At 46.8% G+C, this 16,708-nt stretch overlaps 1 protein-coding gene across 2 annotated transcripts in view; it reads left to right on the forward strand.

Annotated features, from left to right (window-relative positions):
- LOC144127907 (sialin-like) overlaps positions 1-16,708 on the forward strand; it is a 109,850-nt gene that overhangs the window by 61,828 nt on the left and 31,314 nt on the right. For both annotated transcript variants that reach the window (XM_077660893.1, XM_077660892.1), the window contains one exon: positions 15,522-15,779. In XM_077660893.1, coding sequence (XP_077517019.1) covers positions 15,522-15,779 — 258 coding nt within the window. The remainder of the gene's footprint in view (positions 1-15,521; positions 15,780-16,708) is intronic.

Consider the following 16,708-nt stretch of genomic DNA (forward strand, 5'->3'; position numbering starts at 1 on the left):
ACATGTACATATACCTCTCTCATGCCGAAGGGCACATTCTCGCAGTGAAAAAAAAAAGATTCTCTGTCTGCTTCGAGCTTTCTCATACAAGAAAATCGCACAAAAATTGGTCGCTCAAAGCACAATATATGATTAAAAATTCGAGGAACACATAAGCTCCGCCTTATGGGTATGACCCTATAGCGTTATGGCTCTCTTCAGTAGCCAGGAGTCCTGTTTGCGCATTACTTCGCAGACACGGACGTTGTCGTACAAAACGAGCAAGGCGTCTCTTGAACCAAGTCAAACGAACATCTGTGGCCTAAGGATAGCATGACTGACTCCGAATCGAAGTGACCCGGGTTCAATTCCTATCTGACACAAATTTTATTTTCAGTGCAATTGGTGTATTTTGCATTCTTGCATGTCGTAATGACGACGGAGTCGTGTTGAGACCTTATATTCAGAGTTCATGTGATGTTTTAATTGCATTTCATTTGCATTTCACGTGTGATCTGGCTATCTTTTCGATCAATCCTGATTTTCTCGCACGTCGCCGGAGGTGGTGGGGGCGGTGAAAAACATTTATCAATCATTAAATGGTTACAGATAGGTGATTAGCATAGGGCCCAAAAGATGTGTTAATCACAATACTCGGTGGAGCCCCTATTCCGAGGCCCGATTGGCAAGCAATGCCACCCGCGTCCGTTGAACCCTTTGGGTGTTGAGGTCCTGACAGCCGAGCAGGACCGCCTCCCTCGCCGCCGAGTTCTCCGCTGAACAGGAGCCGACACCGAGAGAAAAAGACAAACGCAGCGTTGACTCGCAACTCGGACTTTTTTACGCGACAGCGCATACATCTCGTTTATTCTAAAACCCGTCTCCGTAGTAGTAGTCGGCACTGCGTGTCCGAAATAATTGGGGGCTGCGTAAAAAAAAAAAATTCCACCGTGGTAATTTTTGTTGTAGTGACTGATGATTGATTGGTGTGTGTGATAGGCGATCACGATTCAATGAAATCATTGTAATTATTCATTACTTGCTAAATTAAAGAAATGAAAAAGTGAAAAAATTGCAAAAGGGGTGTTCAAAGGTGTCAAAATGCTCAGTATGAAAAAGCCAATGTTTGATGATGGCAAGGAAGAAAAATTAGAGCGTATAATTGATCAAATAAACAATTGCAAGCTTTAAAAAAAATGAGAAATGCGATGAAATCAAATGTGTTTCCAGCGGGCGATGGCGTTCCGTCGACTTCCTTGCAGCGCTGCAGCATGCACGCCGTCGCTTTCCACTCGTAAAGGCGAGGTAGGCCACAAGGCTAGGCGGACTGGCAACGCCATCTCTTGGGTGACTTAGGCGTCCTCCAATTTTTTTCGTCTATTTCTGTCGCCTGTTTTAAACTTTTCTGCTGTGTTTGTGTTCTACCGGTGTCCGCGTTTTTTCGCGCTGTTTTACCTTGAATGTGAATCGACTTTATGGGCTGAAATATAGCCTCTTTTCCCGGTTTCAGAGCAGACAAGTACTTTGCACTTAAACCTCTTAGTTTGTGCCAACGACACACTTTGTGCAAGGCGACAATTTTTTTCAGAAATCTGGCTTTATTAACAACTCACCCCTAAAACTGGTTCGTACATCCATTAAGGCCAGTATATAGCACGGAGTTCGAGCCAATTGAATGTTTGGTGTAACATGTTAGTTCTGCGGCGTAATCAAGAGCTTGTTACATGCTCCTTCCGGAGTGCTGGCAGAGGGTACTTGCTCTCCCATTTGGTAGTTCTGGAAATGAAATGTTACTTCAACATTTCACCGCAATTTGCGCGTACGTTGTTGGTCTCGTGGAAGCTTAAAGGGATACTGAGAACAAGTGCATCAAACTATTGTTCCCAGTAAAAATCGATTCTCTTTACGGCTGCGTTGCCGTTTGCCAAGCAGCAAAAGACTCATTAATCCGGATCATGAGAGAGAAATAACTAGAAGGATAAGAAGAGGGTGGAGCGCATATGGCAGGTTCTCTCAGATCATGGATGGCAGTTTACCAGCATCCCTCAACAGAAAAGTGTACAACAGCCTTATACTACTGGCACTCATCTGTGGGGCAGAAACGTGGAGACTAGCGAAAACGGTTCAGCTTAAATCGAGGGCAACGCAGCGAGCCACGAAAAAAAAACGATAGGTGTAAGATTAAGAGACCGGAAGTGAGCAGAGTGGGTGAGGGAACAAACGCGGATTAATGATATCCTAGTCGAAATCAAGAGGAAGAAATGGGCTTGGGCAGGGCATGTAATGCGAAGGCAAGATAACCGCTGGTCCTTAAGGGCGACGGAGTGGATTCCAAGAGAAAGTAAGCGTAGCAGGGGGCAGCAGAAGGTTAGGTGGGCGGATGAGATAGGGAAGTTTGCGGCCATACGGCGGGCGCAGGTGGCAAACGACTGGGTTAATTGAAGAGGCATGGGAGAGGCCTTTGCCCTGCAATGGGTTAATTGAAGAGGCATGGGAGATGCCTTTGCCCTGCAATGAGTGTAGGCCGGATGATAATGATGATGATGATGACTTACCGAAAGGGACAGGCTACCACCATTTTCGGCTAAATGACTGTGTAGGGTGGCGTCTGGAATCAGTGTCAAAATCTGTGTCAAAGCACGAATTCTATTTTAAAAATCGGCTGTTGGTGGCGACACCCGTATTTCGCTTTTTCGGTCTTTCCCAGGAGCTCCGTTTTCGATTACAGCCGTCGCTTTTTGATTAGAACGCGGTGCCCTATCGATACGGGCAGACTATTATTTCTCCTCTGAGTTATTTTAGTTTCCCAAAGCTGCACAGTTGGGCTAATGGACACGCCGTAGCGCAGGGCTGCTGTTTAATAAGCCAGCGTTGCCGACTAGGGTGGGAACAGGCGAATGCGGGAAGTACGCTGAGCCAACCATTCTTCCTCATTAAGGCATTTTGGCCGCAATTCTTCTTCGCTAACTCTAGGCTCTCTAATTACTGAGCACATGAAATCGCCAGCGAGCTGCCCTGTATGGGGCAATGTGAGAAATAAAAAACAAACGGTACCGGCTGCGTAAAAGCTCTTCATTCCGTACTAAGCAGTACTCGCCGCGGTGGCTCAGTGGTTAAGGCGCTCGTCTACTGAGCCGGAGTACCCTGGTTCGAACCCAGCCGCGGAGGCAAAATGCGCGCGTGTGCTGTGCGCAGTCAGTGCACGTTAAAGGTCCCCAGGTGGTCGAAATTATTCCGGAGCCCTCCACTACGGCACCTCTTCCTTCCTTTCTTCTTTCACTTTCTCCTTTGTCCCTTCCCTTACGACGTTGTTGTAGTGTCCACCGAGATGTAAGACAGTTACTGTGTCATTTCCTTTCCTAAAAACTATCAATGCATTATAATTTCGACCACGTGAGGATCTTCAACCTGCATTCACATCGCACAGCATACGGGCGCCTTTGACCTTTTGGTTGGAGATAATCGACTTAACGCCAGAGGCATTCAAAGGCGCTTAAATTAACCAACACAGATTCGCACATTCGTAAACTTGGTGGTAGTGACGGTTACAACTTTACTGCCTCAAAAGGGAAGGGGTTAGTTTGGGCTGGGGCGAGTCAAGGAGGCGACCTCTTGGGCTCGCGTGATGAGGGCCAGCTGCGTTGTTTTTCTTGAGCTGGCCAGGAGCTTGTCCCATTCCTCCGCCGAGGGAGCTGGCAAGAGTGTCGTCGGAGGGTGTTTGCTGGGAGGGTGTTTGCTTGGGTGGCTTGCGTACCGTCACCGATGCAGGGTCGTATTCATCGTTGGTGATTAAACATAACCGTAGGGGCTAAGAATCGCCTCTATTTGTAGGCGTCTAAGTTCCATGGCTTGCGCATTGTCCAGGTCGGGATGAGGGGCGGGATGCGTGCATCTTAGCTCACGATAAAAGTTTTTAATCTCCGCATATGAGCGGGGAGCCTCGGCGGGGGCGTCCGTTCCCAGAGGTCTCCCGTCCCCCGGTTGGTTAATCATCGAGCTAGACGGTCGACTCCCTTGTTTCCGGAGTTGGAACCCATACGAGATTGATGTTGTGATGGAAAGTTTGGTTGCGCAGAATTCACATCGCGAGCGCGCTTCCCGAGTTTTTGGCAAAATTTTGAACGGCGCTCTTAGAGTAGCGTGGCTTTTTGGGCTTGTTGGTACATAGTTCCAATACACTGTAGCGCAGCAAAAGACGAGGACACAAGAGACGAGAGACGAACACCACGAGCGCTAACTTCCAACAAATTTTATTCTCCTGAAGCATCACATTTATACACCAGAAAACAGTAATCACACGTGCGAACAGTATCGATTTCTTAGAAAAACGAGCTCTTTATCTGAGAGGAGAATGGAAGGTGTGCTAACACACGAGCATCCTGACCTATTTATCTTTTCGGCTTCAATTATTTCGTGTGTTAACCTTTCTCTACTTTTTCCTATCACAAGACTTTTATCAAAGAAAGGCTTACAGGATTTTGACTTGCATGCGAGAATGTGGTCAACCAGCGATCCGCCTTGCCCGTTTTTGACGTTGCGAGCGTGTTCCATTAGGCGCTCGTTCAGACATCTCCCCGTCTGGCCGATATAGTATTTCCCGCATGACAAGGGAATTTGATATACAACACCTTCATCGCACGTGACGTAGGGCTTCTGGTGCCTAGTTGCGCTTCCGCGCGCTTTGTTGGTGTTGGTTTTTCCCAGTTTGCACAACGTTGCAAGTTTTTTCGGCGCCGAGAACACGACGGTCGCATTCGCTCGTTGACCAATTCTTTTTAAATTGTGGGAAATCTTGTGTAGATACGGTAATACAACAAGGTTTTTCCGTTCATGAGGAACTGGGTTTGGATTCCATTGATTGTCTGGTTTCATTCTCTTAACAAGTTTTTCCGCAACAGAAACTTGAACATGGGAGGGGTATCCGGCATTAGTAAGCCTCTTGGACTGCTCTTGAAAACTATCGGTCATCATGTGCGGACAAGATTTCTGGAGAGCATTTGGAAAACATAAATTGACAATACCTCTTTTTATCAGTTTTGAATGAGCGAAGTGATATGGCAGCATCGGCTTGTTGCTTCGCGGCTGGTAGGCCCAGCATATGTGATGAGCGTGAAAGGTGAAGTTAATATCTAAAAATCTAATGGAGTTATCGATGGGCAATTCGCATGTTAAAACAAGCGGTTTAAAATGTTCTGTCATGGTAGTTAAAATGCTATGAGCCTTTGACTCAAGTGAGCCTGGTCACACTTAACAAGAATAAAAAAGTCATCAACCAATATAAAGACCTTGATTACGTCCAAGCTGTCAAGGTGGCTGGAAACAGCCTTGTCAAGTTTTGTTAAAAACAGATTACTCAGAATTGGCGCTACGCACGACCCGATGCATATCCCTTATTTCTGAAGGTAGGGTTTTTCTTCCCAGTTAATCAACGTTGACTGCAAGTAAATAGCAAAAATTTCTAAAAAACTGCTCGCCGACACACCCGCCGCATTCTGGAAAGCAACACATCCGAACTCATCTATGCACTCCTCTACACAGCACAGCACCTTGTCTTTCGGCAGCGAGTAATATAGATCGTGAACATCCACTGAAAATGCAACCATGCTGTTATCAGAGCGCGACCGAACAAAGTCTAAAATTTCGTCAGATTTCTTAACCATTAAGGGGTCGTCAAGCGGTAAAAGGTCAAGTTTGCTTTGTAAGTACATTGAAACCGTTTTTTGCCATGTGCCAGTTCCAGAGATGGTCACCCTGAATGGTTTTTCCGGTTTATGGGTTTTTGCACTGAAAAACACGTCTAAAAATCTTTTCGTGCATCGCCTATTTCTTTAGCCAGCTTGGTAAGGTTTAACTTGTTGCATAGCTTCTTCGCTTTAGCTTTTACTTTTGGCATCATTACTTTGTTGCGGCAGTTAAATACAGACGACACGGCTTCGTCAGCCTTGGACTTGTAAAGTTCACAGGATAGAATCGCAAAGCCACCTTCTTTGTCAGCAGGCAGCACGACCAGGTCCTGTTCCTTGATGAAGGACTCGACGCGCTTGAGGGGTAGCTTGGAAGATCCTGGCTTTGAGCACTGCAAAACGTCGACTCCTTCTGAAATGCAGCGGTCGTGTTCCAGTTGCGTTGCACGCTGCGATACTTGGCGTACCATCGCAAGTAGTTGAGCAGCTGACGGCTTGGGCTCCACAGCAAACTTTAGTCCTAACGATAGAACCCTTGACACGTCATCCGGTAGATCCAGGGCCTCCAGGGTAGATCCAGGGCCTCCGGCATGAGGGCATGCAAGCTTGCCAAATCCGAGTGGTACAGGCAAGCCCGGCTTCACAGGCAGTGCCTCGAGGCTCAGCTTCTCTCGATTGGCGAAAGTCAGGCAGCCTGGCGAACTCTTCGGGAATACCAGCGTATCACTGCTCAAGCTACCGAATGCTTGTGGGCTCAACATCTGCCACAACTACGGGCCGACCTTCCGAGCAGGACGAAAACAGCCCGGAGCACCGTCCACACCCTGGAGGCCCTGGATCTACCGGATGACGTGTCAAGGGTTCTATCGTTAGGACTAAAGTTTGCTGTGGAGCCCAAGCCGTCAGCTGCTCAACTACTTGCGATGGTACGCCAAGTATCGCAGCGTGCAACGCAACTGGACAAGATACTTCCGAATTATGCACCTCACGTAGATCTCATTTCCCTTTGTTTCCATCACCTCTGGCACAGTGTATATACTACAGAAGTTCGGGGGTGGGGCAATAGCCTTCTTGCTACAGATTCAACATTTTCCTCGGGCATCTTGTAAGGTTGTGCTCCTCTCAAAATATCTTCTAGGCCCGCATGGACTGCTACCAAGCGCTACTGGTCTTTTCAGTCATATTGGGCATCCAGGTTCTGCTTTCCCTCTTTTTTTTTCTCCTTTTTTTCCTTTAGTATCGCCCTGCCTTTGGTATACAAGGTGAGGCGACTGAATCTGTGGAAAATGGTCAGGGCCCGGGCCTTCAGACTCCATGCGCCCCATAACCAGCCAGCAGAACCGCCAGCCGGGAAGATTCTCGGGCAAGCAGTACCCTTGTGTTCATCGATTGGCTAAGTAGGAGCTCGACTATTGCATCCTCATTTTTCTGTTTTACGATGCCGGCTTTGATTCTTATTCTTTTTTTTCGGGGTTTTGCTTCGTTCCCTGCTGTGTGTGGTTAGCGTGGTTGTCCAGGTCTCACTGTGCAGTTGGAGAACACTGGCTACCCTACTGAGATAATAATAATAATAATAATAATAATAATAATAATAATAATAATAATAATAATTGTTTTTTGGGGGAAAGGAAATGGCGCAGTATCTGTCTCATATATCGTTGAACACCTGAACCGCGCCGTAAGGAAGGGATAAAGGAGGGAGTGATAGAAGAAAGGAAGAAGAGGTGCCGTAGTGGAGGGCTCCGGAATAATTTCGACCACTTGAGGGATCTTTAACGTGCACTGACATCGCACAGCACACGGGCGCCTCAGCGTTTTTCCTCCATAAAAACGCAGCCGCCGCGGTCGGGTTCGAACCCGGGAACTCCGGATCAGTAGTCGAGCGCCTACTGAGATTCATAAATCTTAGTTGTGCCCGTGTTCGGTCAAGCACTATTATCATGGCAATGCAGCAAGCTGGGATGTTCTTCGCCGTGAGTCAGCAAGGTGTCGTACTCAGAGGGCACTTGAAGCACTGAGGAGTGTTCTTGGGCACTGCAATATGCCTACTCCTCGGTCTCATCTGTGTAATCTGATTTCTCTGCTCCATTATTTATATTGCACCCTGCGCCATCTGCCGAAGCCGACTGCATCTCTGTTCTCCTCCAGTAGCAGACGACGGCTTCGATCGCGCACCGCTAGGTGGCAGCAACAAACACACGCTTTGCCGAGCCTACAGCGGTACAGTGGAGCGTTTCGCACGCATTTACACCACATGCTCATGCGCGAATCCCAGTGTTTCCACTGACGCTGCACTGCTGTTTTAAGGAATGTGTTCAAAGCAGGCCTTTACGCACGACGCCCCAAAAATGTTCGCTGCCCTAAAGCATAGAGAGTACTCTTGCGACAGGCACTTTCAAAATCAATAGGACATTTTTACCAGTAGAAATATCCCAAATACTTGTGTTCACCTACAGGACTCCTCACTTGTAGCCAAGAAGCATAAGGTTGATATAGAAGGCATTCCTCTAGTTTAAGATAGACTCCGCATCGTACCTTCGGGTACGAAAACTAAAGAAAATTTAGAAAACTTGCCCACAATTCTAGCGCATTGCTTAAAATATGCTCTTCTACTTTCGTACACAAGACCTATTTATAGACTACGACGAAACGCCAGCTTTGTAAATCCTTCAAACAGGAAAACGGAATGCAAAGAGCTTCAAGCAACTATCCAGCCTTCAGAGATAATTTGCATCATAAAGCAATCGCACATATGCACATTAAAAGCTGAAAGCGCACGGGCAAAGTACAAACTTCAGGCATTATTAAACATGCTTCAATGATTGCTAAATGCGCTCGTGAACATTTAACAGAAATTTCGGGTTTCTTTAAGATTTTTTTTAGCTGAAGCGCAAATTTTTAACCATGACAGATGTTCATATAATTCATCTTTGTTTCCTTTGTTACAGGCACGCAATGTCCAGTATTTTTATAAGCTCTCATTTTCATTTCCTGCATGAAATGCGAGACTGAATTAAATATTTCTTGTTTTGTCAAATAACTGCACAAAGAAATAAAGTTGTGATCATTTTACGAGAAAAAGCGTATTAGCACATTTCATTAACCTTTACGGGGCTCCGATATTCAAGAAGTGTGCAAGTATTTAGGACTGACGCTTACCAATCAATTGACCTTGTCCACGCGCACTACACGAATTAGCTCTTCAGTAACACTTCTGTTGGCCCTAGTTGGTGCATGGTGATACAGGTGAACGATGTGCGCAAAACATTCGACGAACCACATAGACGGGAGAAACACAAGTACTGGCGCAACACTAACAACTATTTTATTCTTCTCACACCAACGCATAGATATACATTTTTCCACACTTGCGCAAGCTAACAAAAGATTCCAGTCATGTGAGATTACTGGCAACGATGTGAGCACAAAAACTTCAATTCGGCGCAGTAAAGTGATAAGGAAGTATCGCTAACAGATCCTTCAGCCTTTTTCTTAATATGGAATGCTTCGAGAGCCAGCCGCGCGTGTTCGTTTCTGCTCCTGCCCAGAATCGGCGTCTCTTCGAATCGCGGTGCAAAATTGCTGCAGTTAATAATGTGTGACACAAAATGTGCACCTTTGTCAATTTTGTTCCTCACATTTAGCGCATGCTCCCTGAGTCGCTCATTTATGCAGCGCCCTGTTTGCCCGATGTACATCTTTCCACACGAGAGTGGGAAATCATACAGGACTGCGGTGGAGCAAGGGACAAAGGTTGTCCCGTGACTGATATGGCAGCCATGCCTTCCATCACCGCACGTGCGGGAGCGCAGCTTAGAAAGCTTGTTTAGCTTTCTCAACATTGTTTCTTAAAGCAGAAACTTGCCCCTTCTGTGCAAGCTAAAGAACCCCAGGTGGTCGAAATTATTCCAGAGCGTTCACTACGGCGTCCCACATAGCCCGAGTCGCTTAGGGACGTTAAACCCCCATAAGCCAAACCTAATCCTCTCCTGTGCCAGCTGCAGCAACTTATCTCCTCAAATATGCGGATATCATCCGCCCACCTAACTTTATACTGCCCCCGGATAGGCTTGCTTCCGCTTGAAATACATACAGTTACGCTAAGGTACCATTCGTTGGTTTCTCATGGCATTACGTGCCCTGCCAGAGACTACTTCCTCTATACTTCAACTAAACTATTACTAAAGGGGCCTACAGCCTACAACTGACCAAAACGTGTTATGTAATTACGGTGTAAATGAAAAGATCGTGCCTGATATTGTAATAACTCAACGCTGCAATATGAAAGAAATGTAAATATATAATTTTAATTTCACATTGAATATCACATAAAAGGCCATCTTGCGCTGAAATCCGCCGTTATCACTAAGACAACCACGTCACCACATCTCGATAAAATATCGGTTGTTCTTAAGTGCACAGTGTTTTTTTTTTCTTCCGGGTGTTTTCGTCCTGTTTTATTATAGTTAACAATCTCGTCCCTCATAGCATGAGTCGCCTTGGGACGTTAAAGCCCCATAAACCAGTTTACACTCTCACCAGAGTGCCCTTCTATGAAAAGTAACGCTCCCTTCCCGTCGTCGACCATATGTTTATAGCTTTTGCAAGTAAACGGTGCCATATAGTGTTTTGAATTTTTTGGGGTGGAGCGGTAACCACGGTTCACTAAAACTTTCGTCGACGAAGCGTAAATCAGAGTGCCGTAACAGCTTTGAGTGTAGAAACTAAAATGCACGCTACTCTGTACTAAAACTATATTATTACTGTCTGAAGCGTGAGACATATATTTTTTACTGGTACGAGACTTTTGCCTACGTGCAATCGCCATCGCACGCTTGCTGATCATAGTTTGCAGAATCTGGATAAATGAAAAGTGCATGAACTGATTTCAAATTTCTCGGTAAAAACCTCCTACAGCGTTCCCAACATAACCGTTGCGGAATCGAGCACCTTAGGCAGCAAGCTTATTGTTGTGCCTAAAAAAACTGAGTGCTTAAAATTAAGTGTTCGGTTCCTCGATCTCGTATTTGTTACATGACCCATTCTGCTTTCTTCCTCTTAAAGGGCAACTGCATCACTTTTTGAGAAATCAGTGCTATTCAAGGATTCAACTCTACATAGGGTGTAGGTAAAGCACGCCAAGTTTTTTGCGCTTGCATTTAAGATGGTGACGTAATCGACAAGCAAATGGTCTTTTTTTCAAAGCACCGAAAAAGTGCGGAGAAGCTCAGTGTGACGTCACGGAGGGCAAGATTTCGAATTTCCGCTGCCGTCAGCAGCTCCCTCCTACGCTTCTTTATACAGTGCCACACTACCCACATTGCCTTCGGTGGCTTTGGTTTTCTTCCTTCCAAGCAAGCGGTTATGCGTTATAAGTTTACCGGTAACATGCATGGCGTCATCATGCGCCCCCTACTGGGTGCTTTGCGGTGCGGAGACGCTTCAAAGCCGTTTCGATTTTAATCGACAATTGCGCCACCACTTCAAATGATGCCTCAAAACAAATTCGCGTGCATTACCTGCAAGCTCATTCGACCACTTTAGGCTGGTCGTCTAGTAAGACTTCTGCAGTTTCCTTTCAATGTTGCATCCTCGAATTTAGGAATATTTCGAACCTGAAACCGGAGGACCTTAATTGTAGTCGATTGGACCTTTTACGCTATAAAACGCCGCACAGTATGACATACACCAGTTTTTTAGCTGTACCCCAGTTGTACATGATCTTCGGAATTTCTGTCACGAAGAGATGGCATTTCATATCGCTTATCCCCCCTCCCTACCACAACATCCTTAAAAAACTGCTGTGCGCACATTAGGTTGAATTCACAAGCCAATGCTTACTCCTAAACTACACGAAATTGTCTGCGGTAGACTCCGACATCTGAGCTTCCACGTGATCTTTTTAGTGTTTACAGATTTGTAACTTTTTTAATGCTTAATGTTTACAGAATATATCGGTGCGGTCAGTGCAGGCGGACTGTAAAGGAAGGCGAACGCGATGCGCGTGATACAGCTCCAAATTATACGATTAATTAATTAAAAGAGACCACCCAGTTTTTACTCGATTTTGGTGGGTAAGATTATATGCGAAACTCAATTCCACATAACTGTAGGCGGGGTCAGTTTTTAGATTTTCTTAATCCGCGATGTGGTTCGAAATGTCGAACGTCAAAAATGCGCATTTGAAAGTTCGCTGAGTTTCCTTTCCCGCGTAGCAGATCAAATGGTGTCAGATCTAATCAAATCCTTTTATTTCGGGGACTTTCCTGCGGAAACAGAGACTAAAGGCTAACATATTGTGACGAGACCCCTGTCACCGTTCATTTCACTCGACATTTTTCATAACATACAATCGGGCGCACTTTGCGGAGATTGCGGTTTTCACTCGTCATACAAACGAGAAAAAATAACATCCAGTACTTCAGATAACATAAGAGAATAAGCAGTAATACCCATATTCTCTGTTCACTCAGAGATCATATGCGCAGCAAAACTTAGTAAACCTGCGCAGCGTTTGGTATCGCCGCCGAATCACGAAAAAAAATGCCCAAATAGTGTCTGTATTTCCTACATTAGCATTTTATAAATGTGCAGCGCGGGAGAGCCAACTCAGCTTGCTTTCAAATGCTCATTTTCGACCTCCGATACTTCGAACCATATTGCCGAATAAGAAAATTAAAAAACTGGGCTCACGTTCGATTTTACGGCCTTCCATTTCGCCGTATAATCTAAGCCCGCAAAATAAAAAGTGAAAACATTGGTTAGTTAATTTTAGTTAATTAATCGACTAATCATCGAGCTCCATTATGCAATAATGCCCGCCTCTCTGTGCAATCCACCTGCACTGACCGTACCGATATATTCCTCACAGTTATTAAAATCTAAATCTATGAACGTTAAAAAAAATCACCCGGCATAGGTAAGAAGCAAACATAATTAGCCACTGAGTCCTCCTCGTCCCCGCCTCGCAAGTTCTTCAACAACACTTCTGGACGAATGTGTGTCCCCTCTCAATCTTGTACCACACTGGAACCCAGAGGAAGTCAGCATCGACTGAAGCTGAGTGCGCGAATTTTCTTTAGAACACTTTTTTGAGGCCCTTTACTCCGGCTGCTCTCCTAAGCGGGTGTGCACGCTCCGAGCGCGCACTTAACTGCGAAATATTCTAAATAAGCAGCGCTACTGCAGAGAAGCGTACAGGGCCTATATTGAAGCAGGAGACACTCTCCTGGTGAAGCTGCCCATCCTGATCCGTTGGGCACAATCGCGCAACCTGCGGCATCTGCGGACAACCGTTTTCTCTTCTGTAGAAATTAAACTTTTCTTCACTTCGCGACAGCACGGTCTTTTACGGTCGCTCAAGTAATTGCATGGGCGTGCAGCATTTTCGAAACTAGGCGAACCCATTAAGAAAATATTTCCTTCTTGCTATCTTATAGAGGACCCCGAAAAGCAAGCTCCTAACGCCAGTACCCTTGTCTGCTCAATATAGCTTAACGAGGGCGCCGGTCCTGGCAGCCTTGACGCCGTAGGTATAGCATGAGAGGGTTTCCTCTTAGCTTCCGTCCTCGCCGCGCATGGCACGCGAGGCAATACACGTCCGCTGCTGACGACGAGGGTGGCGCTGGTGAACACTCCCAAGGCTAGCTTACACGCGTAGAAAGCTGGACTGCCGCCGCCGGAACTCGGTTCTCAGAATACCGTACGCGAAATTCAGTGGTAGTGGGTTCTTATCTCACTGGCGGCAATATGGCTGTTTTTTTCTTTTACCTTCTATTCAATTATTTTAAAGCCATAAAATTATTGCGCGAATTATTTAAAATATTCATTATGAATGGAGGCGGACACCAATTGGCAACTTCGATCGTAGAAAGCACTGATTGCTTGCGTTACTTGATTTGATATCCTGTTTTTTCAGTTTTTATTACCGTGTAATATTGCACTATTACGTATTTATTCGTAATTCTTACATGATTTTGCCACCTTTGTTCCTACTTGAATATCTGGCTTGTCTACCCCTTTGAACATAGTTTTTACTGCGACAGCAGTGCCAGTGGCACTTGGCGAAAATGCCGGCGTTGTCTGTGTAGGCCTTGGAGATTGAAGGCTACGCCATCCAGATGCACCAGCCGCCTCCTCACCGCACTCTCCTTGTTAGAAGGCCGCCCACTCTTCCACCGCCAACCTCTAACCACCTCCCCACCCCATCCCCGAAAACATTTACCTTCCAAAATCGCCATTCACAACCCATCCACCAAGCAGCTCTACTAGTCACCCACCACCAATCCACCCTCTACCCACTAGAAGCCCACACAGCATCGGAAAAAGTGACTGTGAAATCCAATGCAAAGACGCAGTGGGAAAGCACGCTGCAATCCAGAATCTCCACCCATCACCGCCCACTCGCTCCCCGGAAAAGTTCTGTCTCGTCTGTAAAGCCTCGGCTTATGTCTGTTTCACATGCAAGCGAAAACCCTCGCGATTTCAGCCGCCGCGGCACAAAAGCCTGTCTCGAGCGGCAGCGTACGTCGAAAACTTGGTTTCTATGTGTTTGTATCACCGCAAACCCACTATATGCCTCCCTGCTTTATGTATGCGGTGTCATTAAGGCACCCTTAACGCTGAATCTATTGCGCCGATTACGAGTGCTGCACGAGAGAAAAAGAAAAAAGAAAAACGGGCATTGCCACGGAGGCAAAGGACGGTATATGCTGGTCCCTCCAATATCAAAGAGAGCAAACAATTATCACATAAAGGTGAATTTTTCGGTTCCTTCACAGCTAGAGATGAAAATAACACACTGCTAAAGAAGAAAATAATATTTAAACATTGCAAGCCAAGAGGAAAGCGGCAGTCCGAAAGCAGGAAAAATTGTGCTCATCGGGCATAGTTATAGAGTTACTGAATGCTCATACTTTGTTTCCCTTCATATTCAAGGGACCTGTGCATTGCACAGCAGCCACAGCTAGACCGCGCAGAGCGCTGGGAGCAGCGCTAACAGCCAGCTAGTCACTGGACAAATGCACGAAACCGTTTACGCGAGATAACCACTTGTGACTGAGCTGTACCTCGTCCGTCATTTCGTATAGGCCCTCATGATTGGTCAGCGCATGCTCTTGCATACAACTAGCGACGAACACGTGTTCAAAATTTATCGGCGCCTTCGACTTTTGTGACTCTGCTCCACACAAACACGCAATGTTGGCTGGAAAAGTGATGTCAGTATGACAGCTAAACTTTGATTTCTTATGCAGCTTCGTTGAGCTGTTACCCTTCACGTCTTTCGCAAAGCTGGGAGTGGGCGGTGGGCTGCAGCAGTGTAGACTATTAGGCCACATGGTGATATATTTGGAAAAACGCTTTGTGCAGGCAAAGAAGTATGCATGTCGCGGCTGCCGGAAATGTTCACTTGAAAGTTGATGCTCGTGGCGTCTCCTCTTTGTCTGCGTTCAGCTGTGTCAGGTGCATGGCGTAGCCGTCCCTTGACGCAGTGTCGCCGCCAAAAGCTCATGTTCAGTCGTTTATGTTTCCTGGTGGCAGGAGATTGCCCACTCTTGAGAGTGTGCCATGCGTACTGCCTCACCAGGCTGGTGTGGACGCTCTCATGTCAGAAGGGAAAGCGGACGCCGTCACTTGACGCGGCTGGAAGGCGAAAAAAGGCCGTTGATATATATTACCCCGTCAGCAAGCATCTGCTATTGACCCTTCATGTGCATGCGCCCCTGCGGGTCCCGTGGGCCGTTTTACACTAGCGCACGGGCACTGTATGTTCTTTCATTGTCTTGTCGCACTCATTCAACTTCGAACAACCTCCTCCCTCATTCTTCTAACGCTTCTGCTTTGCGCATCTCTTTGCAGCACGCGGGCGAAGGCGAATTCCCGTGGAGCCCGTGGACGCAGGGCGTGGTGCTGGGCGCCTTCTTCTACGGCTACGCGGCCACACAGCTGCCCGGAGGCTGGCTCGCCGCCCACGCCGGGGGCAAGTGGCCCTTTGGACTGGGCCTCCTGGGTACCGCGCTCGGCTCCCTAGCCACGCCGGCAGCCGCCCGGGCTTCTTCGGAGTCCTCCGGCGCCGGGGCCCTGGTCGCCGTCAGGGTGCTCGAGGGGCTCGGAGAAGTAAGTCATGCGCCATGCACGATAGGCCCGTTCATCGGCTTTCTTTTCCATTCATTCGTCGAGGACGTAATCATCTGTGTGCGACTTTGTGCACTCTTTCCTCAATTTGAAAGCTCAATAAAAGAACAGCGAAGGGACGACACAGAGCGAAAACGAAGGAAAGCGCTATGCTTCACACTGCGCTTTCTTTTCCCGCGATCTATACTGAATAAGTTTTAAAAACAGCACTTGAACCCAATTTTCCCCTGTAGTTTTAAGGAGCACTGGGGAAAGCTCCATGCAAGTTTTTTTCTTAGCAAAGATCGATTCTGCGGAATTTCTTCTGGCTATGTCGATGTTTGCACGGCAAGAAAAGACGCATTTGTTGCTATGTAAGTTGTATCTTAAAATTTTCTCGCCACTCAAATCAAACTCGTGAGATCAAGATCACAAAGGCTTCGTGATCACTCATTGGAAGTGAATGGCGGTGCACCCTAGCTTCAGGGGTCCGAAATTAAAAAGAAAAATCGGCACACGATGGTTAGGACACCGAGTAACTCATGCTTCAGCGCTAGCGGTCTGCGGTGGTGAATATCGCTTAGTCATCATGTTTGTCATCTGCTCTTGCACAATGCGCGTCACGCCACTATGATGTAACACCTGGCGCCACTGTACTCAGGACACTCAGAATTAATGGTGCCTTGCGCTGGCGAGTTGTAGAGGTGACACTCCTGTCGCCTGGTAAGCGCACGATTCGGCTTGACACGTTGCAATGGAGTGACATTATGAATGACACCACTGCATGCTGACTAATCAGCGTGACATGGTTTTCCAGCGACGACGCCAACGCCAACGCCGCAGAAACGGGAAACGTGCTTTTAAAAGGAGCCGTTCTAAGAATAAAATGCCTATCGCACAGATGGTAATGCGTAGCAGTATACCGGGATCCG

The sequence above is a fragment of the Amblyomma americanum genome, chromosome 4, assembly GCF_052857255.1.
Source record: "Amblyomma americanum isolate KBUSLIRL-KWMA chromosome 4, ASM5285725v1, whole genome shotgun sequence".
In the NCBI taxonomy this organism is placed as follows: Eukaryota; Metazoa; Arthropoda; class Arachnida; order Ixodida; family Ixodidae; genus Amblyomma; species Amblyomma americanum.